We start from the raw sequence: 24,106 nt of genomic DNA, 5'->3' as shown, positions 1-24,106 counted from the left end.
GTCTTTCAGTAAAGTCACGTAGATAGGTTCAAAGAAAATAACGAAAAATTACAAAAAACTGACGTTTCAATCGCAACACAAGCGGTCGTCTTCAGAAAGAATGTTATTTTCTTTCAACCTATCTACGTGACCTTACCGAAAGACCCAAGAATATGAATTCCTGCAGTCACGAAAGCTTTAAGTCAAGATTGAACCTGCATTTCATGCCTCATTCATGCGAGGGTAACTCCCACGAGCCTAACGACCTCAACTTCAGACTACAAGCAGTGGTTTACCCGTGGGTTAAAGAGGACATCTGAAGATAACGATCAACGCCACTTCCTACAAAATTTTAACTGAGCTTCCCCTATTGATGCCCATCATGAGCACTGCATGGACCAAGCCCAAACGGTACCAGGGAAACAAAAAAATCTTCAAGTAAATAATTACGCAGAATCGTGGCAATGAATCAAGATCGTTTCGTGCTTAACAATCGCTAGGAGCAGAATGCGCTGCCCACCTTTGGGCAGCTGGGACACGGTTTGCCTCCTGCGCCTCCAGTCTCCCTGCTGCTTCACCTCCAGCTCCTGCATCAGCCGGTCTCGGTCCTGCAGGTGAGCAATTAGACGCCCGGGTCTTACCACAGTGTGAAGCTACAAACGCACGAATACACGCAGACACTTGCACGTGCTAAAACAAAAGACAAAGATCCCCTTCCATATAGCTTTAACAGACTGTTGGGGCAAGTGCTGTTAGCGAGTACCTATGAAGGCCGGCACGGCACAAGAATGGGTGGGTGGCCAGCATCACGCCTGGCCGCCTTCGTCTCCCCAGTGGTGATGTTTACATACTGCACCAGGTACTAATTTGAGGCAGAGTCGACCTAGGGGAGGCCCAGGACCGGTTCAGATAATCATCGATGGTGTGTGTATACACAGCGTGTGTGCACACAGACGACACACACACACCTGCTGCAGCAGCACCATGCGCAGGGCATGCGACCCGCGCAACCTCGCCTTCTCCGACTTCTCCTTGGCCTCCCGCTCCGTCTGCTCCTGCAGCGTCTGCAGCCTCTGCTCCTCCTCGGCGGCAGCCGCTCGCGCGTTCACCTGCCACGCGGGATGGGCAACGTGAGCAGGGGGGACTTCGCCAAATGGGGCAATGCGGGGCGAGCCAATGGTTAACCTATAAACTAAAATAAATCACGCCGTTTCCAGCAGTGGAACTGCTGGATTAGAGTTTTTCCGCCTGAGGACGACCGCTTGTGTTGCGATCGAAACGGCGTGATTAATTTTATTTTATACCTACGTGACTTTACCGAAAGAACCAAATAGTATGGATTCCTGCAGTTACGAAAGCTTCAAACCAAGATTATAAACTAAAACTTTTTTTATTTTACCAGGTAAGGCCCACTGAGCTATAGATATATAGTTATTTTTCAGAAGTGACCTGGGGATTACAAATGATAGCTCAATGAAGTGGCTTATCAACATTTGGAAATTTACAGCAGCCAAATGTAGAGGGGGAAAAACCCGAAGACCCTCGAAAAAAATCCATGCGACCACGAGAAGAACACACAAGTTCCAAATATACACGCGTCAGGGTCGGGATCGAACCTACCAACTCCTGCATACCAGGTGAGGTAGTTAACATCTCGCCACCATAGTTATTGTGAACCCCCCGCCACCCCCTGTTACTGAGAGAGATGGCCAGAGCTGATGCATGCAAACAAGTGGGAATTGCGGGGCGTACCTGCTGAGTGTCAATCTCGCGGTCAGCGCAAGGCTCCAGCAGGTGGTAGTGGGTCTGGGAAAAGCACTCCACGTCGTACATCTTCACCAGCGTGCTGCGCTTCTTCGCAAGCCTCTGCAATGACATCGTGCGCGACCAACTTCACGTCCCGTTGACACGCAATGTTTTGAACAGTCAATATCATGAACTAGTGAAGTTGTCTGTCACATTATCAATTACACATTTTATTGAATTTATTTAATAAAAAATGTGTCAATGATACGTAGTTTTTCAGACAATATTATGAATTATAGTTTACATATTAATGGATTGTTATAGTTATGTCTTAATAATAATTGCGTAATCCTCAAACAGGAGGCGCATATAGAATAAGAGTTTTAGCAATTAATGAGTGCCTATATTTGTTGGGGGAATCAGAGCACAAGGAGAAAACCCACACATGTGAGGGCAAATAGATGGGACAGATGGACGCTCGCTGTACATTCTCTTGGCGAATCAGGGTACGACACCTTGATGCGCACGGGAAGAGAGCTTCACAACAATTCTGGATTACAGATGGATGCCAAGAGTGCCTGGCAAAACCTAATTAAGATAACATTTCAGAATGTTTATTCTGACTTGCATTTTATCCCAATGATATCTGACGTCGTTTCAAATGATACGTCGTATTTAATTGCTGTATTTGGTCGTCAGAATTATTATTCACCAACTGGTGATCTGAAAAAATAATTGGCACATTAAAGATGACAACTTGTTTGACTGTGTAGGTGGTTGGTGAGCCTTTTAAATGATACAAGCTTTGGCTAGATTATTACATGGACATAACCAAAAATTCAATAATGAATTTTAAGTTCTATTTCGTGAGTCCAAGATTCCTTAAAATTTACGTTTCGTGGTTTCCTTTCCATTACACGAATGGGGCTGCTGGTGTTGCGTCGTGAGAAGTTCACATTTCTCTCCGAAATCCAAACATTACCCTGTCAAGGGACAGATCCGAGAATAGGACCTCATGGGAATACTTCTAAAGTTTATTCAACGCCCCTCTTTAATTACCCATAACAGAGGCACAACGAATGCTTTGTGACCAAAACTGAAACCCTCGACTCTCTATATTTGAGAACCCATTTAATCACGGGTGGCTGAATCTTGGGATTCAAACCCAGGACCACTACGGTGCCAGCTCTGTGCTCCTTGACGTGATTAGCCATCCAATTCATGCAAGCACCTCTCGATTTTTACGACGAGGCAAAAAGTGTAACCTTGCACGTATTCATCTCTTTGAAACAAGGAAAGAGGCAGGCCTGAAATTGCCTTGCTCATGCCACTGCCGGCAGAAAGGCCTCTGGCTAGAGGGTAATTTGGTCTCCTCTTCCATGCTGACCAGGCATCTTGGAAAAGGTTGGAAGTACCCACACTTAAAGCCACCACACAAACCTCAACCAATCATTTATACAGCTGGGTGAACACAGAAGGCACGGGAGATTGAAGAAACCTGCCCATCGTTTCAACTGCCGCAGCAGAGGATCAAACGGTGAAATCTGGATAGCAAGTCCAGTGCGCTCGCTATTATTACACCACAATAACGTCGACATGGGAAGCAAAGGGAAAGAAAGAATTGAGGCTCATAAAAACCTCCAGGGGCTCGGGCTGCGGAGGAGGCAGCTTGGCGACAACCGCTGCCCTCTCCCTCTCCACCCCCAGCACCTCTCTCCGCACCCGCAGCAACCTGCACAGCAACATGGACATCAGCCTCTTGAGACTCACAAGCAAGCCGAAACGGAAACGTCATCATTCGGGGCCATGATTTGATTTTAATTGATATATTGGTGCATTATTACATGCCTACAAAATACCCTCATGGTCATGAAGAGCTGTCAATTGTGTAATGGGGATAGATTGACTTCACCATGCTGGTCAGAGCAACGTTGGTGACGTGGTGCCTTGCACCTATTCAGATATCACTCGCCAACAATGTTATTCATAGCTGCAAATAAAACTCAGGTTGCTGGGTACAGAGCGCACTGCGTAAACGAGAAATATAATCCTAAATTGAATGATGACGTTAAACCATTGTCGATCCACTGTTGGACGACAGCCTTACCACGCTGTGCGTGTCGTGGTGGTTATTTAACCACACTTCACCACGCCGGTCAGTGTTGGTTGAAAGCATAGGACAGTACAACAATGGTTTTGGTACAGTGCCCTCTGCTGACAACATAGTCCCACAGCAGCCTACAGCACCTGCTTTATACACATGGTTGCTGCTCATGCAAGCTCTATCTGGGCTCAACCCGACTTAGCTTCCAATATCTGATGATGAATCGGGTTCATTCTGTGTGATTTCATCAGAGGCCCTGAATCACAACATATCGTCAAAACACAGCGGTGGTAGGCGAATCATAACACCATATCAGCTACAGCCCATGGAGGTGAGGGATGGAGGGGGGTGAGCGGTAGTGTAGTGGTTAGCGCGCTGTGCTACGAACCTGACGACCCGAGTTCGATTCCCGCTCACAGCCAACACCAGTGAGCATTATCTGAACCGTTATTGGGCCTCCCCTAGGTAGACTCAGCCTCAAATTAGTATCTGGTATAGTGTGTGTAAACATCACCACTGGGGAGACAAAAGCGGCCGGCCGTGGTGTTGGCCACCCACCCCCTCGTGTGCCGTGCCGGCCTTCATAGGCGCTACTCGCTAACAGAACTTGCCCCAACAGTCTGTTCAGGCTATAGGGAAGATATTTGTCTTTGGGGGGGGGGGGTGAGGGGGGGTGAAGGGGGGCGAGGGGGGGTGCCGCACCTGTTGCTCTCGTCGTTCTGCCGCTCTCTCTGCACTCTGAGCTCTCGCAGGGCCCCGCGGTGCCGCTCCACCGCACGGCCCTGCTGCTCCGCCACCGCCTGACGCCATCGCCGCCAGGTCCGGCTCCTAGCGACAACGCGGCGCCGCTCGATAAAATATATAAACAACTTTTACCGTATTCTCCAGAGTAATAGACGCACCGGAAAGTAAAATGCACCCCTCCCTGAATTAACAACATTTATGCGGGTAAATACGATGCAGGTACAAGTGCATTGACATTACAGAGACCATGAGAACTTCGGTCATAGGTACAATTTTTTTTTATAATTAGACAATGCGTGTCAATTGTGAAAAAAAACTGGCCATGTAATATAAAATATTGTTAGACTGCAGGACCATGAGATTTGCGCTGCCTAAGAGATGCCTTAATTCGGCAGTGGATGGACTAAACAAATGTTTTCAAGTCTATGTGGATACCCAGAACGGAGTTCTTCTCATATATGCTGTGCATCACCCTCGCCTCCGATTAGCATGGTTGGTTACGTACGGTGCGGTGTAAGTTCAACATACATGTGTACAACCCAGCGGTGTAAGTTCAACATACATGCGGACAACCCAGTGGTGTAAGTTCAACATACATGCAGACAACCCAGCGCTGTAAGTTCAACATACATGCAGACAACCCAGCGATACAAGTTCAACATACATGCAGACAACCCAGCGGTGTAAGTTCAACATACATGCGGACAACCCAGCGGTGTAAGTTCAACATACATGCGGACAACCCAGCGGTGTGAGTTCAACATACATGCGGACAACCCAGCGGTGTAAGTTCAACATACATGCGGACAACCCAGCGGTGTAAGTTCAACATACATGAAGACAACCCAGCGGTGTAAGTTCAACATACATGCAGACAACCCAGCGGTGTAAGTTCAACATACATGCGAACAACCCAGCGGTGTAAGTTCAACATACATGCGGAAAACCCAGCGGTATGAGTTCAACATACATGCGGACAACCCAGCGATACAAGTTCAACATACATGCGGACAACCCAGCGGTGGCTAATAAACCAAGCACTGTGATCTATGTTGGTGGACCTCAACGGGCTCCGCAATCCACCAGAGAGCTATGACCAACATTTACCCAAATTTAACCCTGCAATATTTTATGGACATACAGTACTACTGCCCTCTATTGGTAGATTTTTTAATGTATTAATTCTTAGGGATTTGTATTTGCCGTTAACAAAAACTATAAGATGCTTATGCTATTCTGTTTTTTGTATTTATCCTAAATTCCACCGGAAATAATGTTCAATTCCCACGTGGACGGCTATCCACGTATTGGTCATTGCTGCTGCTTTGCCGTCTGGAATGATCTTCCTTCCGATATTAGGAAGCCACTGGAGCTGTGCACTTTTAGATCATCGAGATTGAAAACTCATTTCTTTAGAACTGCTTTTTGTGTTTAGTGTTGTTGTCCTTCCACCGCATCTCCGGTTAGCACGGTTGGCTGCGTATGATGCGAAAGAAGTTCAACGTATGTACATAACCCATATTGCTCCAAAGCAACGTGCAAGAATTAGCGACGACTATTCTGTGACCAAGTAACATTTCGGTCCACACCAATAACAACATTCCTTCCAGCAAACCCCTCACGTGAGAGCGAGTGCAGAGGGCACAATTTACATTCTCTTTGGCGTGGCGGTGGCCCTCCCCGATGGCGTCGACGTTGGCCGCGTAAATCCGCTCCAGCACCCGGGCCCTCTCCCTCTGCGCACGGTGCCACTCGACGCACAGCTCCTCAGTGAGCTGCTGCACCTGCTGCTCATGGCTCTGCTTCACATCCTCGCGCACCTGGCTCGCGATCCTCCGCTCTTGCTCCCGGACCTGCAACGCCAAGCGGAAGAGCCGCATTCTCACGAGTGGAAGTGCGCTCCCGTGTTCACTACAAATTGCGTGGCCACTAGAACGTTTTTTTTAGAAGTTCTCAGGAAGGAAAAGGTCCCCCCCCCCGCGCCCCAGCTCGGTGCACTGTGGGGCAAAGCGAGAGTTGCCGTGCAGCATAAGGAAGGCTCACCTGCTGCAGCCTCAGCTTCCTGCGTCTCTCGAACTCGGCCTTCATCAGCAGCGCCTCCTCGTTTGGGCTCAATCGGAGCTTCCGCGACCGCGCCACTTTACGCTTCATTTCTGTAATGAGCGCATTGTCCCGAATTGATAAGTGCAACAATGCTCATGTGTGAATTAACATGCTGTTACGTTCATGTTTAGTACAATAACAAAAATGTTATTAGTGTGTACTATCTGCTATGACATATCATCCACAAACGTGGACTGCAACAGCAAAACACTTAATAAAGACTGACAAGTGTGCAAGATGCATGCTTGAAATTACATCGTGAGACACGGAAAGAAGCCCACATGGATTGAGAACATATGCAGGTGAATGACGTCGTTTACCCTGAAGGGATGATAGCAGATGGTAAAACAAATGATGGTGTGGCAATCAAAGGATTAAACGCGTCCAACTACACTGGAGAAATGAAGTGATGGCATCAGCTGTGTGCAGGTGCGAGGTGAATTATTATATTGCAGAGACAGGAGAAATGGTGACAGCCGAGAGGAGCACTGATCCAGCAGTAGATTGATCATGGTTGATGATGATGATAAACACTTCGTTTTAGTACAGATACCATAAGTACAACAATGGGCGTTTTCCCTGTGCTTGTTAACCACAGGTGTCGGTTATTGTGGTGAATTTATTTAATCGTTAAATCAAAAGACAAACTGCTGTGATTTATTATACACATACCCCGGCTGTTTACAGATAAAACAGCCTTTAAAAATCAGTTAGGAGCAAGAGCCCTCTTGTGCCATCCCTGCACCGCTGTTACAGTAACACGATACAGTACATCGTCGTTACGAATGAGTTTTAAACCCGCGTACAAAGCCCAGGCCATGCGCGCGTGAACAAAAGCGATTTGTATTTAATATGGTACATGTTCAGTGCCTTTGTCAATCCACTGCTGCTTGAGGGCATCCCTACACAGTGAAGGTCATGGGGGGGGGGGGGTGACCTGACTATACTTCACCACTGTGGTCGATTCACGTTTACAAAGGCGAGGAGATCCACAGACGTTGGAGCATAGAACCACACAACGCAATGGAATTGTCCGCAAGTCCCTCTGCTGACAACGTACTGTAAACTTAATACAGTTTAAAGGTTCACGACTGCTAGCGGAAGGGTCTCCGTCAGAAGGAGCTCTAAGAAAGCCCCTCTAGGGGGTATTTGGCCTACTCTTCCATGCTGGTCACAAGTATATAAGAGGTGGGAATCGCCCACAATTTACGCCCAGAAACTCACGCAAAAGCGGCCGATTGACCGTCTATTATTACTTGGGTATCGTGACATGCCAGACTTTCCCCCATTATTGACCTGCCTCCCGAACCTGTCAGATATCGAACATTGAGGCTGGTTCCCAGCGTCAGCAGGAAATTGGCACGGTAATGATTGACGCATCTGCTGCCGATTGCACCGTTTGACCATCGTGGCCCGCTGCTGAAGTTGGCCAAAACCATGAGACGCCAAACTTCCAGGGTACATCTCACTGGTAAACACGGCTGAAAGAGAATTATGAACTATGGACTGACTCTCTCAAGGCATGGTACTAGTGTCATCATTATTTAACATACACAGTATGAGTTATCTGCCATGAATATGATCTCGGACGTTCATATATGCAGATGACATAGTTTTTGCTTCACAGGGCACAAATATCGCAAACATTGCCCATCTCCTAACAGCTGATCTCATTTGATCGGAGGCATATTTACGTCGCTGGAAACTCGGATCAAATGCTTCAAAACCACAGCAGACGCTTCCCCTCTGAGCAATCATGCAGAAGACGCCACCGTTGATGTGTCGTTATGTGGTAGCCCAGTGCGCTATGACACCACCCCATTACATTTAGTGGTTATTATGGACAGAAGCCCGACCTTCAAGAGCTTTAAAAGACCAAATCACAAATCGCCCTGCTCGAGACGCTTGCAAGGAACAACCTGGGGGCCCCCTCAGCTGATGCGATCGACTCAGTGGCAGTCACTTGAGCTCCAGCCGAGTCCAAGCAGCTGGGACAGAGAGCTGATAGATGCACAATTATATAACGCGATGCGCATCACACACGGGACGCTGAAACGACACCCAACACCCTGGGCTCGCTGTTCTGGCGCACATTCTGCCATCCAATATCCGCAGAGACGCGCAAACCACACGCGAGTTTACGACATTTTCTTGCCAACGAAACCATCTACAACCACCAACTGCCGCGCCGGGAGGTCGCAGGTCCACAGCGGCACAGCAGCAGCCTGAGCCGAGTGGTCAATGTCTGTGAAGAGATTCCTCACGAACCGCGTGAGGACCATGTGCAGCAGCAGCAGCAGCGGCAGCGGCAGCAGCGGCGCGGGCTCCGGCCTAGGCGAGAGGCCTCTGGCACCGCGGACTCTCCGGTGCTCTGTCAGCAGCCGCCCCCCGCAGTCAGCCCGCTGAAGCTCGCCTCCCCCACATTTGATGGTTTGACGACAACAGAAATCCGAAAGTCGAAACAAAAAACTAGAGAATTGTTTTGTAAGTTTGAAGAGAATCGTGAAGGGAGCGCAGTTTGAAATAACCGCGAGTGACGGCGGGAACGGGCTCTTTAGAATTGCCACCACGCATTGGCTCGGGCTATCGGATTCCGCCGCCTGATTGGCTCCGACTCGACTCTCTCCCGACCTTTCAGCCAATCGGGAACGATAAGCTCAGGCACGGCGGCGCATCCTGACTATGTAATCCAAACTAGGATGGAGGGAGGCGTGGGATGGGCGGTTGGTGTGGAGTTCCGCCTCCTCAATGCGGGTTGACGTTCTCATCCAGCAGTGGATTTTAATTATTACACAAAAACAGTCTATATTTGAGTCACGGCACGAAAATTTATAAACAAAAACCATAATTCTCACGACGTTTCGGCCACAACGCAAGCTCACGACGGCTGCTTGCGTTGTGGCCGAAACGTCGTGAGAATGATTTTGTAAAATTTTTATAATTTTATTATTTCCCTTCTACGTGACTTTACCGAAAGAACCAAGAAGATGAATCCCTGCAGTCACGAAAGCTTTAAATCGAAATTTAATGGTTGACTTGTCCGTTGTCACAGTGGCTGTGGGTGAGGGGGGGGGTGGAAGTAGTGGACTGGTCCATTATCACAGTGGCTGTGGGTGAGGGGGGGTGGAAGTAGTGGACTCGTCCATTGTCACAGTGGCTGTGGGTGAGGGGGGGTGGAAGTAGTGGACTCGTCCATTGTCACAGTGGCTGTGGGTGAGGGGGGGTGGAAGTAGTGGACTCGTCCATTGTCACAGTGGCTGTGGGTGAGGGGGGGTGGAAGTAGTGGACTCGTCCATTGTCACAGTGGCTGTGGGTGAGGGGGGGTGGAAGTAGTGGACTCGTGCATTGTGACAGTGGCTGTGGGTGAGAGGGGTGTGGAAGTAGTGGACTCGTCCATTGTCACAGTGGCTGTGGGTGAGGGGGGGTGGAAGTAGTGGACTCGTGCATTGTGACAGTGGCTGTGGGTGAGGGGGGTGTGGACGTAGTGGACTCGTGCATTGTGACAGTGGCTGTGGGTGAGGGGGGGGAGGGGTGTGTAAGTAGTGGACTCGTCCATTGTCACAGTGGCTGTGGGTGAGAGGGGGAGGGGTGTGTAAGTAGTGGACTCGTCCATTGTCACAGTGGCTGTGGGTGAGAGGGGGGGGTGTGGACGTAGTGGACTCGTCCGTTGGGCAGTCGGGGCGACATGGCGCGGCTGCTGGAGGAATTCGAGGCTTGGGAAGAGGCGAGAGAATTCTGTAATTTAAGAAGATTATTATTGAATGTGTAGCTCGTTATTTCAAGTTTAGATTAATAGTCATTCTGTCGTGCATTATTTAAAGTGTGGAATCTGGCTTGATCATTTACCTGTCATGCAAGCAGCCTCGACATTTAAAAGTAAATAATTACAATTCTGTGGAAATTCAGTTTGTATTATTACACAAAATAACTTGCTACAATAATTAACCTTACACAATTGTTTGCCTTCAAAGTGTTTTATAAGTTGTTTTGTTAGAGGTGTACGTAACGATAGTTACATATCGTTTGCTCGTAAGGCTTTAATGTTGCTTTGTGTAATAAAACTATAAAGTTAGTACATTAGCTTTATGTAAAGCATAGCATGCAATAGCTAATGTGCGTATAATTTAGTATTATGAGGGACATTTTAAACAAATTGTATTTGCATGAGGGCATTGTAAGAACCACAATCTTACAGTGCAAGTCACATACAGTATATTAAATCTCAGTGTGGTTATACTGGTAGTACATCAGCGGGCTGCTTGCCCGCTAATGTACTAAAGTGTACTTTGTGCATTTAGCGTACTAAAGTGTACTTTGTGCATTTAGCGTGGATACCACTTGAGGGTTGATGTTTCAACTGCACCACTGTATGACTACGATACCACAGCGCCCCCCCACCGCCACTGTGTGTTGATGCGTGGCTCTGACCGCCAATATCGATATTTCAAGTCTTTGTTTTATTGAGAGTTGTTTGGGGTTCGCTCACAATTGCCAACAACCCAACCACCACGAGTGGTCGCAGTCGTGCCGAGTGTGACTTGGGATGTTCGGTAAAATCAGACGACGACGAGGAGGAGGAGGCGGGAACTTTGAGAGAAGAGCTGGCAACATGTTGACCGTGTTTGTTCGACGTTTCGCTGGAGGGCACATGAAGCGGCGTCTGGCAAAAGCACGGCTCTCGCTTGACGTTCAATGTTTGATGGAAAAACCCCAAATCAGTCGGCATTTTACCATGAGGCGCCTCAATTTAATTTCCCTTTGTCAGGTGGCGGTGTGTTGTAGTGAAACAACCGGGGTGTGTGTACGTGCACGTGTCGCGTGAGGTATTGCCACGCGGGTTCAGGAAAGGGCGGTCCTGCACAGATTCCATATTTTCTGTCCGTCTGCTTGGAAAGGAAGATCTCGACGTTTCAGCTGACTGACCATCCACAGGAAATGTTTGCGGTTTATAGAGAATGTCTTTAAAAATATTGGTAGGTAATGTTCAGTGATGATGGTTTGTTGAGTGATGATTGGGTGGTGTCAGATCAACGAATCACTGGGGTGCAGTGCGTCATCAGTGTTTGAAAATGTATTTTGAATGAACGCCGAAAGTAAATATGTGGATTGTATAACTGAAGTTTGACAAGTTTTCCCATTGTGTGGTCAGTCGTTCCCAAGCTTTTGCTGGTGTTGTTTATTAATGGGCCTCCCCTAGGTCGACTCAGCCTCAAACGAGTAACTGGTGTGGTGTGTGAACATCGCCACTGGGGAGACAAAGGCGGCCGGGCGTGGTGAATCCAAGTCCCGGGCGAAGCCGGGTAGTAAAGCTAGTGACATAATAATGCAAAGTGACATTTGCTACTTGTGTAATGTTATTAAAAAATACCAAAATTTTAAGATTGTATTCATTTTTTAATCGAATCAACATTTTGATGTTGATTGTATTTTTGCATCTTGACAAAGCAACGTAAAGGTCGTCCATGGGGACAAACATAGTTTCGTTGAGATAAAGTCAAACGTACTTGAGCGTTAGCCCTTGCCACTTATTGTCAGTGATAGCAAATTCCAGGATGATTGGAAACCGTCTTCGCTTCAAAATAAATGGTAAATGCACATCAGACGGCGCTAGATCAATTCTGGGAATGAAAACAATATCTCCACGATTGGATTCTGAAATGATTTCAGCCACAACAAAATGACGGTGCATTTCACGAGTCACCAGACCGTGTGCCATGCGTCATCCTTGTTTGGGGTTGAGATTTAGAATCGACATTACAATGGTTCCTCTTTTCAAAACCAATTTATGAGGTGGAATTCCAGATGTTGTTAGCAGCGTGTGTACAGACATCCGACTGGATGATGTGTGACGTCACTCGGATCCATGTAGCCTACCCCGCGTTACACACAGCGTCGTGTAATGATTCTTTAGACTGGCATGGTATAGTAAGTAGTGTGTTCTTTCTCCACATGCGATAACGTGATGTAACATGTTGTAAGCTTGTGCTCGCAGCATGTTAGACTTGCATGGTGTAGCGTGTTGTCATCCACGTACAATAACACCGAGTGATGTGTCGTGCTGCTGCGTGCTCTCAGTATGTTTGTGCGGCAGAGCGAAGCAACTCGACTCTGAAGCGGAGGCTGCAAGAGGCCGAATGGCGTTTGTCCGCGAGTCAGGCGACCGAGTCTCAGCTGCGGGAAGGTGCCACCACCCAAGCTTGTAGCCGCTCTACCATCACAACATCTTCACATCACATCATCATCACATCATCATCACGACATCACATCATCATCACATGTCACACTCGTCACTAGGCATGGGAGGACTCCCCCCCCCACCTCCACAGTGATTTCATGACTGGTCACGATTCAGTGGTCACGATTCGATTTACAAATTATTTTAAACTTCTCTTGTTTACTGTCTCGTTTATATTGTCTCTCGCTATTTTAATATCTCGTTTGTACAGTCGTACCTTCTCCGTTAGCCTTGATTCAGCATTTGCATACGTAGACTGTACAAATACAGCACTTTGTCAATCCACTGCTGGATGAAGGTCTCCTCGCGCCATGCAGGTCATGGGTGTTGTCTGATTTTAACTCATCATGCTGATCGGGACCAGTTGATGGGGGCGGAAGCATAGACATGGGAGCATTGAAGTAGATTACGAGAAAACATGTTTCTCCGCTACGCCTTGCTGCCTTTCAAGTATCCCAGAGCGTGTTTCTGTCCATGGTGGTCGTCCATCCAGCCCGAGTCCCGCTGACCTTCTGAGGTTGGGACGAGATGGGCGTATTCTGGGTGGTTTTGTCTGAGGCCGCGTGCATAGTTAACATTAACAACAAAAAATACTTTCGGGAATCGATGTATCATGTGCATGATAATGCATCATTACATGCCTCCTATTCACTGACAATTATCGCATCCGGTGACATTACGAAGGTTGGAGATCCAGTGAGAAGCTTTCATGTCAAGAACTATCTGAATGTCAAGAGCTCTGTAACACTTAAGCCTCCTGATGTTTGGTATTTTCAAGGTGTACAGGTATGTTCATGGTGACCAGTGGCGACTCTATAAGGATGCCACGAAGGAGGGCATGGTGTAATGCTAATGAATAGCAGTTGCCCCCCTCATGCAATGCCCTATGTGAGCCACTGGAGTTTAAGCTCAAGAAGTCATCACGGCCAGTGCTGTTGACGCCACTGCATTTCGACATCCCTTCCTCTTCTTCTGCTGCTGCTGGATCTCTCAGCAGTTGTCCATTTCATTCCTCACCTCCCTAAGCCTCCTACAATCCCGAGGTTATGGAGTTTTACTTTGGGCGCTTGAATAGGGGTGCCCCCCCCCCTCCACGTTAGGTTGTACCCACCGTTTGTTGCCACGCGTTTCCTGCGTCCTTTGATTTACGGTACCACAGCTGGTGGCCTCACCTCAGCGACGGTCGCCCATTGGTGTCTGTAATCGCAGCTGCGCACTGTTTAACACCCTTGGTTTGTGACAGAGTGCGCGAGGGTGCAGGGCGTTGTGCACAGCCTGCAGAAGTCACTGCACCGCTCCCTGGATGTTGGAGGTCGGTTAAGCGGCACCTGTTTGACCACCAATGGTCCACATATGGTCACCCACAGTCACATTTACATTGCACCTTTAAAGTTGAATGTGTCTCAGTATCCTCACTAACCTAACCTGCATTAGCAGTTCAGCCAACCGGCATCGTGGGCATGCAGAACGTTTACGCTTTGCTAATCGCAGCTAGTTTACAATGTTGACCCTTTTCTCATGCACTTGTAGTGTCACGGCACCGATTGACCTTGTGTTGACATATTGAGTATTTCGACTTGGTTCACATTGAGTGGTGCTCTGCGTTAGCAGGGATCAGACGCTGGAGAGTCAACTGTGGCTCAATGTGGTCTGACGTGCGCAGAAGAAAACGAGGCCCTGAAGCAGAGAGGGAGGGAGATGGACCTGGGTTTGGTAGAACTGCAGACGGTGATTACGTTATAACTCTTGCAGAAAACTGCGTGACGTCACCCCACTGCTTTATGTTTCATTTTTGAAAATGTTCTCTTGAAGGTGCTTTCACAGAACTACTACTGAGCTACTCTCAGTTGCCTCCTATCCACACTAGGTGGTGGTGGTGGTGCACTCTTGCATGCCCTGCTACAGAGGTATTTGTCACAAGCAATCGAACCAAGCACTGTTGAGTCCTTGGAGTTGCACCGTGCCAAATTAATTGGAAACATTGTTTATTGTGATGGGTCATCGTTGACCATGTGGACACCATAAATTCTCTACATTTGAGAACTCAGGATGTCATCTAGGAGTAAAAAAAACTAAACACACGAATTAGGACCAATCAGGTGGTTGGCAGCTCTGCCAGTGCTGTTAGTAGATACGTTGAACTCGTTAATGGATACAGAGCAGTGCAGCACATTACTACTCGCTTGATTAAAGCTTGGCCTCCATTCTAAGTTAATAAACTGAGCATTCAGTTTCATCTCTGAAATAAAGTAAGATTTACAACTGGGCCTCCACATCACTTTTTCCCTCGATGCGTTGTTTAATCTCAACGAGCTGCTTAAGTTTTATATTCCTCTGTGAAAGCTTATATCTGATGATTCTGGTCCACTATTCAATATGATTACAAAGACCAGTTTTTGTTCTAACGGAGACGGAACTTTTGCAGTCAGGCTCCACGATGTTGGAATTCCCTTCCTCGGTCCTTTAGGGAATGTGAGTCTGGATGTCTTTTTTACATTACGTCTTAAAACGCCCATGTTTTATTATTATTTTATCTAGACCAGGGGTCGGCAACCTACGGCTCCGGAGCCGCATGCGGCTCTTTACGGGCTGCTTCTTGACGATATGTACGTATGTACAGTATGTACTCAGATGCATTGCGGCTCTTGAAATACTGAATTTTGTACCGAATTGGAAAGAAATGGCTCTTCTTGTTATTTTGGTTGCCGACCCCTGATCTAGACTATGTCAAAGAAATGTAATAATTCTCAGTATTTTGTTGCGTCTCTTTACTCAGCGGCAATAGTCATGAAGCAGCAAATCGATTAAATATAAATGCGTCCTTAAACCCCCATCACATTGTGAATGTTGTGGGTTTACTCTCCAACACACCGGTGTTCGGAACTTGTCACGAATTGGCATGTTCTGTTTACGTGGCAAACCTTACTAATTGGCTGTGTCGGGTGGTGGCGGATTTAATGACACATTTATATTTATGCAATCTAACCCAAAATAACTCTTATGGAAAATATTGGTCGCGAAAGCCTATGTGTTAAACAGCAAGTCGATTGATGGCTAAATTTCAGTGGCTATTCTATGGGGAGAGAGAGTGGGGGGGAGAGGGGAACCATGCCCCCATAATGACCAGCAGTGCCTCCCCCAAACGTGGCCCTCATTCAGAGACAGATCCTCCGGGTGGCTGGCGAGGGAGGCGTTCGAGGTAAAGTGACAGTGGCCATCGTCACTACCGACATCACCACACCTCTGCCTGGTCATGTGGCGGTGGCGCGGTCAGCTTGTGACCTCCGAGTCTGCTCTGACAGTCTCTCACTTAGGGAGTTTCACAATGAGGGGGTGAAATTGGTATCCCCCCCCCCCGCCTCAATAATAGGTGGTGCCCCCATTCTCATCCCCTGTTGACTGTCCTAGAATCGCCACCGATTGTTCTGTAACTTGCTTCATTTCACACGGCGTTAGGGGCATCCCCTTGCGAGTGCTCGATGTTGATTGTTCTGTGTTTTACACATCCGCGCCGCGCCAGTGTCATGATGAGGAGTTGCGGAGGCTGGATACGGAGCGGCTGGTGAGGCAGGAGAAGCACTCGCTGCTCCTCGCCTCCACGCAGCAGGAGGCGGAGCGCAGGGGTAAGTCCGTGCCCCGGGTCGTCAGCGGCTGCTGGCTAAACCACGGACGATTGGGACGACTATGTGACGGGGATGTCAGACGAGTGGCCCAAGCGCCACTGGTGCACAGCGGGTGACTTCGTCTGGCCTGACGCACGTGTTATCGACATGCACGTAAACTGCAATTGCTGATTTTTTGTTTATATCACAAACTTAAGAAGGTATTCCCCTATAGCTTTGTCAATGCAGTAATAGATGGATATTGTATGGTCAAGTGTGCCATTATGGCCTTCGGGTGGCATCACTTTGACACGGCTTACATTTTAACGCGTCAATGTCGTGACGTCATTCGAGTGCTGTGATGGGAGTAACTGACCACGACTTTTAAAATGTTGTCTTCTCATGAGCGAAGTTTCAAACTGTATCACACAGCTTGGGACACAGTATGGCTATATATAGTTAGTAGAAAGCAGTTTATTTTCTTTGGGGCTTCATCTTCCTTTAACCTTTGCCACCAGTCTGAATCGATGCGTGCTCCTGTCCACCAAGTGCAGGCAGGGCCGGATTCAGGCACGTGGGGGCTTGATGGGCTGTAGCCCAGGGGCCTCCGCCAGCTGGAGGGGGCCTCCAGAGATGAAGTGAAAAGTTATTTCATTTGTGAATGCTGAATTCTATTTGTTGTTAGCCTTGTAAAAGTAAATTTAAATTTTCATCAAATTTGTTTTCCTTTTGATAATATTACTGGGGGCCTCACAGTACCTGGAGCCCAGGGGCCTACGCAATCTTAATCCTGCCCTGAGTGCAGGGGTCGGCAACCTACAGTTCTGGAGCCGCATGCTCCTCTTCTAAAGACTACACTGCGGCTTTTGAAATATTGAGGTTTTTACCGAATTCGAAATAAATGGCTCCTGTTATTTTGGTTGCCGACCCCTGATCTGGTGGCAGCGCAGAGCAAAATCACTTTGTGATTTTGCTCAGTTTTGTCATTCCCTGATCATGCCAAGCAAGCATTTGGAAACTCCTTGTGTGTGACACACTCAGTCGAGCATCTGTGCATCGAAGCCAGTTGTTGGGGATGTGGCCAGGATGGTTCAGGGGTTGAGGGCACTCAGCTGGTGTTGCTGGGAGTCAGGAATCGAATCTGGGTTTTGGCATCTGTCATTAAACGGATCTCAAGTGCAGTGATTCCAGCCCAGTCACCAGTGACTGCAAGAAAAATACGATACATTTGGTTTTCCAATTCGCAAAAATTCCATACAATGAATTATTCTCTGTGTCGGGCGTGTGAGAAAGGGCATCTCGTGTGACTAATATAGATTATTGATGGAATCTCAAAAGTAGTTATGTAATATCACCTTCTGTGGCCTGTTCTCTTACACACAGGATGATGCACTGCTCTGAAAAAACAAACTCCAAATACTTAAACCTCAGTATAATGCCAATTGCTTAATTTTAATAACATGTGTTAAGACAGGAAATAACACCAAAGCCACTGGCCCTGTGGGAGTGCAAAATGCGGAACACCGTGGGCACCCTTCACCCGACACGCGAACACACCGCGAAAGCTGTGGTGTAGGCGAGCGTGTGAGAGGCAGCGGCTGAGCAGAGGCCCTGTGCGTGTGGTCGCTCAGTGGCGGAGGAGGCAGGGCGGCTGCAGGAGGTCATCGGTCAGGGGCAGCAGGAGGTGGAGACGCTCGCAAGGCGGCTGAGCGACGTTGAGAAACAGAAGGGAGCCAAGCTTCTCAAGCTTCAAGTGGAGGCATGGCACCCCGCACTGCGCTTCCTGTTTGCGTTTATTCACAAAAAAACTACCGCACGGAGGACAGTCGTGATTTACCATGGAGAACTGGATCCACCAATAGAACCCCCCTGCCCGCATCACTACGGATGTGAATTGTGTCACTATAAATACAAAACCTGAAGCGTAAATGAAGGTTGTTTTCTTTACAAGACTCTTGAAATAGTAAGATTAGAATGTTTTATTACAAATTTAATTGACGACATGCAGAAATTCAAAACGTCATTAAAAAACAGATTCGTGCGGTCCGAGTAGGAACATGTGGGGTACAAACTGCACGGCATTGCACAGCCACACGGTACGCCAAGCACACTGCCGTGCACTCCGCGCATGCAATGATTCGCCAGCTGCCCAGGGATTTCATGAATTGTCACGATCCGTGGTCGCTGTTCAGGCTTTGCAGTAGTCAGTAATCAGGCCACTCTACTACCTCTCCGGCTTCTCAAATGCTGTGAAGGAGGAGGGCCATTTCCCGAAACATCGCCTGTTTACTTTTTCCTTTTAAGGACACGGTGTTGTTGACGAACTCGCCGATATTTTATGTTGTCGATGCATCGCCACGTGTGGATATACCGGCCTCGCGCCCGCCCAGCGACCATTACCGTGCGCCGCTCTGCCGTGCGCTCTCTCCCCTCCGGCAGTACGACACCAAGATCGTGAAGCTGCAAAGCGTCGCTCTGCTCAGCAAGCAGAGGAGCAGCGGAGCCTCCGACCACGACATCTTCAGACAGGTGCTCTGCCCGGAGCAAGAATGCTTTACTGCTACGAAAGCTCCGTTTGTCCATCATTTGGTCGGAGCACTTGAGTGGTTTTTCATCGCACAGTCAAGTAATCGGTCATTTTTTTGCGAGAAGGAACTAGTGACCTATGGTATTGAATATGAGCTATAGATACGCCCTATGACCTTTTGACTTTTAAAAGTTCATGCTAATTGCAATGAGTGACTGCTCCCTGGTCAACAAAGCGTGGTGTCCCAGCTAACGTAAGAAGTGGCCGGGTGGTGGAGGATGAGGTCACTCGCGTCATGCATTTGTGTTCATGATTGTAACTTAGTTTTTGTTTGCCACTGTGCAAATGTGCCCATGCAACTCAACCGATGGACGATGGGGTAGACCGCTGTAATCCACGCTCCTTCAAAGGAGGAGGAAGAGCACAACCCTCTCGTCGTGGCCAGCAAACCTTGACGTTGGCATTCAGCTCTTGAACACATTGCTGCGCGCAATCATATCATTTAGATCTTGACTTAAAAGCTCTCGTGACTGCAGGAATTCAGATTCTTGGGTCTTTCGGTAAAGTCACGCAGATAGGTTCATCGAAAACAAAAAACTACGACGTTTTGATCGCAACACAAGCGCTCGACCGCTTGTGTTGCGATCCAAGAATATAAGAAATTTTGGTTTAAAAAAATCACGGTGACCCGAAAACGGTGTGTCAATGGCTTGTAAATATTCATATTAAATGAACATCTCAGGGACAGTGTGTTACCACTATCATAGCACAATCTTAAACCACTATCATCGCTGACGACACCGATTCCTTAAAAACTATAGACAAGCTGATTTTTCGGGGAACTCAGAGGACATGCTAGAGAGCGTAATGGCTCTTGGCTCTGAAGATGGGTTACTGCCTTAAATAGTGGCTGGGTATTTTTAGGTTCATGTTTCATTATTAACGATGTCGTTGATCAGGTATTATAGCAGGTTCCTTATTTCAAGAAAACAGCGTCTGTCACCAACACGTGCTATGCTAATAACACGAGCTATGGTAATAACATGAAATAATAATGACAATATTACGATTATTTTGAAACATTCTTTCTGCTGAGAGTCTTGGCCTAATTGCATACTAAAGAAAGAAAATCACTTTCCATACCATTGTATAAAAAAATTCATAGTTATTTTATTATTTAAAAGTGTACAAATAGGCCCTGCAATTGCTGCCACCTTTCGCCCGTGGCAGAGCCCTTCCCCCTCCTGTCCCCCGCGCGGCTCTCACTTCCCCCTCTCCCGTCCCGCGCCCGCTTGTCCCGCTACAGAAGCTGCAGCACCTTCAGGCGAGCAAGGACCAGGAGATTGCGGCGCTGCAGAGGCAGGTGAAGCAACTGGAGCACAGGCTGCACATGGAGCAAGACTCGCTGCCAAAGAGACGAAGGCTGTAACCGCCCCGATGGCACAACGTGCTTTTTGCAGCGTGGCATCGTTAGCACGGAACGTAGGACGGAGATACTCGCGCGTACGGGGAGAGGCGTCCAGCAGGTGCTGTTTCTGGGCACGGTTTGTCAATTGGGGAATGGCACAGAAGGGCAGGTGTGTGGTGTTACCCATGGGAAGTGGAGTGCTCTGCCATCTGTGCCTGTAACTGTTTGCTGTTGGTAATCCGGGATGCATCGTACCAGTGTGTTTTTTGCTGTTACGTGCGCTAACGCACACGTTGCAGAGTGACGTCCTTTTCATACGTCGCCTGTTCGTGTCAAGTTAGTCTCTGTCGGAAAGACGCCCGTTGCGATAATGTTATTGTTGTCTTCACTTCGGGTGATTTGAGCTGGCATTCTTGCAGACTGTTCAGTGCCGACTGCAGGAATGAGTTGGCGGGTGGTTAAAGGCGGAGGAGTAATGATTAATCCCTCCCACCCTAATGGATTTTGCATCTCTGCATTGCTATTTAAAATAGCTTTTTTCCCTTCACATTGTGGTGGATGTAGCAGTCACCAACGGCTGCAGAGGTCTCGTGAAGATATCTCGTACAACACAAACGAATCGGATAAGCTTCGAGTCCTACACGCGATTGGATGTGTGCGTTGGCGAGCTTCAGAATCCAAATCAATCGACGCATCGTTGCGACTCCAGTAAAAGAGCCGAGGCAATTTCGCGAAGGAACTTTGAGGGTGCAGACAAAGAGAAAGTCACGCAGCGCCACTTGCGTCCCAACAGGGCCGAGCCTTGCAGCAGCCAACCTCAGCCAGTGATTGTCATTCTTTCAGCACGTAGACATGAACTTTTTGCCGTTTCTAATCAATAGTGCGGTACATTCTTGCCTCATGTCTGAAAAACAAGTAAATCAATCACAAAGGCTCCAGGTTTGGGCCGTGAAAAAAAAGATAGCAAGTGAATTTGTCTTCCATATGAATGACTTGCCCTCTTGTATCCCGTACCTACGAGAAACAAGCCCAGTGCATCGATTGGAAAATAATCACATCGTATATTTTGACTCAAAAAGTGGTTCCTTGACGTTTACATCTGGCAGATCGCCAGCATTGATTCAAGCAACACGTGACTGCTGGTGAACACACATCTCGGAACCGGTACACACGTTGCTTGTGTCAGGTCAGAGGGGCTGGTGGGTTGTGTAAAAAACAATACTTGTATATTTTATGTGGGGAGAGATTTATGAAGGAGATGGATTTCCTGCTTATCCCATTTGTTTCATGTAGAGTACGGGGCCTTACGCTGATTAATTCCGCGAGTGTGAGAATGGCGATGTAGCAAGCTCACTACCTCCCCTCTCCGGTTCCCTGCGCACGTTATGCTGAGCCAAGCACCTCATTAAGTTATCCGGCGATGCTGCGTTGGCAGCGGTGCGCAAGCACAATTAACAAAAACACACTCGTCGATTACACTGCCTTAAATGGGAAAGTACATAATAGGCGACCTTTCACCTTCATAGCAAATTCATCTTAAGGCAATAATTTATGTGCAATGAAGAATGGCCGTTGCCCGAAACGTCGCTTTATTTTTTACTTTAAGACAATGCTATTGATGAATGTGATTTTTTTTCCGTTCCTCATCCATCAGGAGGCACTAGTTCATCGGTCCCTGTGGTGCAGTGTAGGAGTTGGAAATGCAAGGTTTCAGTGCGGGGAGATTTACTCCGTGGTTTCCCATTGTCGAGAACATCTTATTCACACACGGGCACGCACACGCACGTGAACGCAAAGACAAAGGTCCCCCGTGAAGCTTGGACACACTGTTGGGGAAAGTGCTGTTGGTAAGCGCCTATGAAGGCAAACTCGAAACACAAGTGAGTGGGTGGGTGGTATAGCCAGCTCCACGCTCAACTGCCTTTGTATCGCCAATGCTGATATTTACGCATCGCACCAGCTACTTATCTTAAGGCCGAGTCGATGTAGGGGTGGCCCATGCCCAGTTAAAATAACTGTCGCTTATGTTGGCTGCAATCGAGCTTTGGGCTCGTAGCGCAGTGCGCTAACCATGACGCTCGTGCTCACCATGCAGGAGCGCACACATCTGTGCCTTATGTGTGCGTTTGCACATACGGTACAATAAACATTTGGGCTAAGCGAGAAAGGCTACAAAAATAGATAGAAAAATATATCCAAGTGAAACTCTATCTAATTAACCTACGTGGAGCAGGACACTGCGTCCTGCAGTCGATACGCGCATGTTGTATATAACATGTACACATCACTATTTCACTCTTTACTAATACACTTAGCATCAAATTCCTGAACCTCATGGTCGCACCGTGTCTCGTTCCCACACACACACCTATCACACGTCTCCCACCTGCGTGTGTGTGCATGTTGAACTTCGCACCTTACGTAACCAACCGTGCTAATAGGAGGTGCGATTCGTGCGTCTGCTACTTCACCAACCCCCTGTTTTATACCCCAACCTGATCCTGGCTTCTAGAAGTTTATAGAACCGACTCGATCCTACCCCTTGGGGCTTTAAGCCCTCAATTATGACCACACCACCCGGTCATCACAAACGCGCGTATCGGCCGACCACGCGCTCACGTTGTATGCCAATGTGCGGGGAGCGGATTCTCGATGCCTTTGTCAACACTAGGAAATGCCGTCTCCAAAAATGGTGAAATCAATACAATGTGTAAGCTTGCGTACAATTGCAAATATAATGCTCTGTACTTTTCTGATGTATGAAATTCGGTAATCCCGTTTCCTGTGTGGATGATACCCCTGATTGTTTTCGGTGCTCTGCTTGGGCTGTTTGAAGACAAACAGCGAGACGTCTGTGCCCAATTGTTGCACGTTGCGTAAGGCTTTCCAAACACGCCGGTGTGCAGGAGCGGCAATGAATTGGCACATTCGTTCACGTGCCAACTTTGCCGTATTTATTTTACAAAAACAAAATGAATAAACTTTCAAAGCCCGTGAGAATATCTCTCCAGACTTCCGTCTGTGTTTTTTTTTATGATAGACGACTCGGATTAAACCGTACGCTTGCCATCGTTTCAGTGTTAATATACATTGTGCGTATTACATTGTACATATTTAGGTATCGTTATTCACGATTTATGTGTGCGAGGTGTCCAATACATGTACATGTAACTATACATTGTTATGCAGAAGATCCCTGGGTTTGATATTCCACGAAGCTCATGGTCCACCCTAAATTGCATCCCCACAAACCATGGCAGCAGTAGATTCGGATACCTGATGATGCACAAATGGAACATTTAAAACTCTCCAGTCGTGTGCGACTGCGGTCATCCAGAACTAGAGCGGACAACGTATGCCCGATCCACAAAGACGAAGAAGGCATCAGAGCGATACACTCCTCTCCCACTCCTGACTGCGGCTTGACCACCTGCATGTGACATTGCAGTTGGTGCTCTGCATCTACATCAGCAGCCATACGAAAGAAGACGCTTGTGCATTGGTCATGTGCAGTATGCTGCCCCCCCCCACCCCAATCGCCAGAAAGGCTCTTCCAGCAATTAGTCCGGCAGCTTCGAGGGGTTTCTTTGACTAAAAATCACGAATCCACACGCGCACACGGGGATGAACGCGACACAGACGAGACAGGCACAACGAG

The 24,106-nt window shown here is 47.9% G+C and overlaps 2 protein-coding genes across 5 annotated transcripts in view; one reads left to right on the top strand and one right to left on the bottom strand.

The window, feature by feature from the left end:
- CEP295 (centrosomal protein 295) overlaps positions 1–6,724 on the bottom strand; it is a 30,963-nt gene extending 24,239 nt beyond the window's left edge. Inside the window, exons 1-7 of the mRNA XM_061570228.1 lie at positions 6,617–6,724; positions 6,196–6,426; positions 4,532–4,629; positions 3,364–3,457; positions 1,732–1,845; positions 948–1,088; positions 500–587 (exon numbers count right to left, since the gene is read on the bottom strand). Of these exons, the coding sequence (XP_061426212.1) occupies positions 500–587; positions 948–1,088; positions 1,732–1,845; positions 3,364–3,457; positions 4,532–4,629; positions 6,196–6,426; positions 6,617–6,724 (874 nt within the window). The remainder of the gene's footprint in view (positions 1–499; positions 588–947; positions 1,089–1,731; positions 1,846–3,363; positions 3,458–4,531; positions 4,630–6,195; positions 6,427–6,616) is intronic.
- A 3,577-nt stretch (positions 6,725–10,301) lies between these two features.
- On the top strand, positions 10,302–23,453 carry CCDC152 (coiled-coil domain containing 152). Of its 4 annotated transcripts, none has more exons than XM_061570222.1 (8): positions 10,302–10,400; positions 12,752–12,857; positions 14,155–14,223; positions 14,575–14,639; positions 16,432–16,534; positions 18,145–18,272; positions 18,953–19,042; positions 20,347–23,453. In XM_061570222.1, the coding sequence occupies exons 1-8, from the start codon at positions 10,362–10,364 to the stop codon at positions 20,467–20,469; spliced, it is 723 nt and encodes a 240-aa protein (XP_061426206.1). In that variant the 5' UTR covers positions 10,302–10,361; the 3' UTR covers positions 20,470–23,453. The 4 variants fall into 4 exon arrangements, with proteins under 4 accessions (XP_061426206.1, XP_061426208.1, XP_061426207.1 ...); XM_061570223.1 differs by lacking the exon at positions 10,302–10,400 and adding an exon at positions 10,644–11,649; XM_061570221.1 differs by lacking the exon at positions 10,302–10,400 and adding an exon at positions 11,674–12,601.
- Positions 23,454–24,106: the final 653 nt, after the last annotated feature.

The sequence above is a fragment of the Lethenteron reissneri genome, chromosome 45, assembly GCF_015708825.2.
Source record: "Lethenteron reissneri isolate LAM-NWPU_2019-01 chromosome 45, ASM1570882v1, whole genome shotgun sequence".
Lineage (NCBI taxonomy): Eukaryota > Metazoa > Chordata > Hyperoartia > Petromyzontiformes > Petromyzontidae > Lethenteron > Lethenteron reissneri.
The sequence above is the reverse complement of the archived record's forward strand: the minus strand, read 5'-3'. Positions and strand labels throughout refer to the sequence as shown.

What these genes read in the sequence shown, in the direction of transcription:
- CCDC152 (XM_061570221.1), top strand. Translation starts at nt 12,479, where the DNA reads ATGTTGTTAGCAGCGTGTGTACAGACATCCGACTGGATGATGTGTGAC. An exon ending in GTTTGGTAGAACTGCAGACG is followed by an intron (nt 14,640 to 16,431) that starts GTGATTACGTTA and finishes GCGCCGCGCCAG; the next exon opens with TGTCATGATGAGGAGTTGCG. An exon ending in ACCACGACATCTTCAGACAG is followed by an intron (nt 19,043 to 20,346) that starts GTGCTCTGCCCG and finishes GTCCCGCTACAG; the next exon opens with AAGCTGCAGCACCTTCAGGC.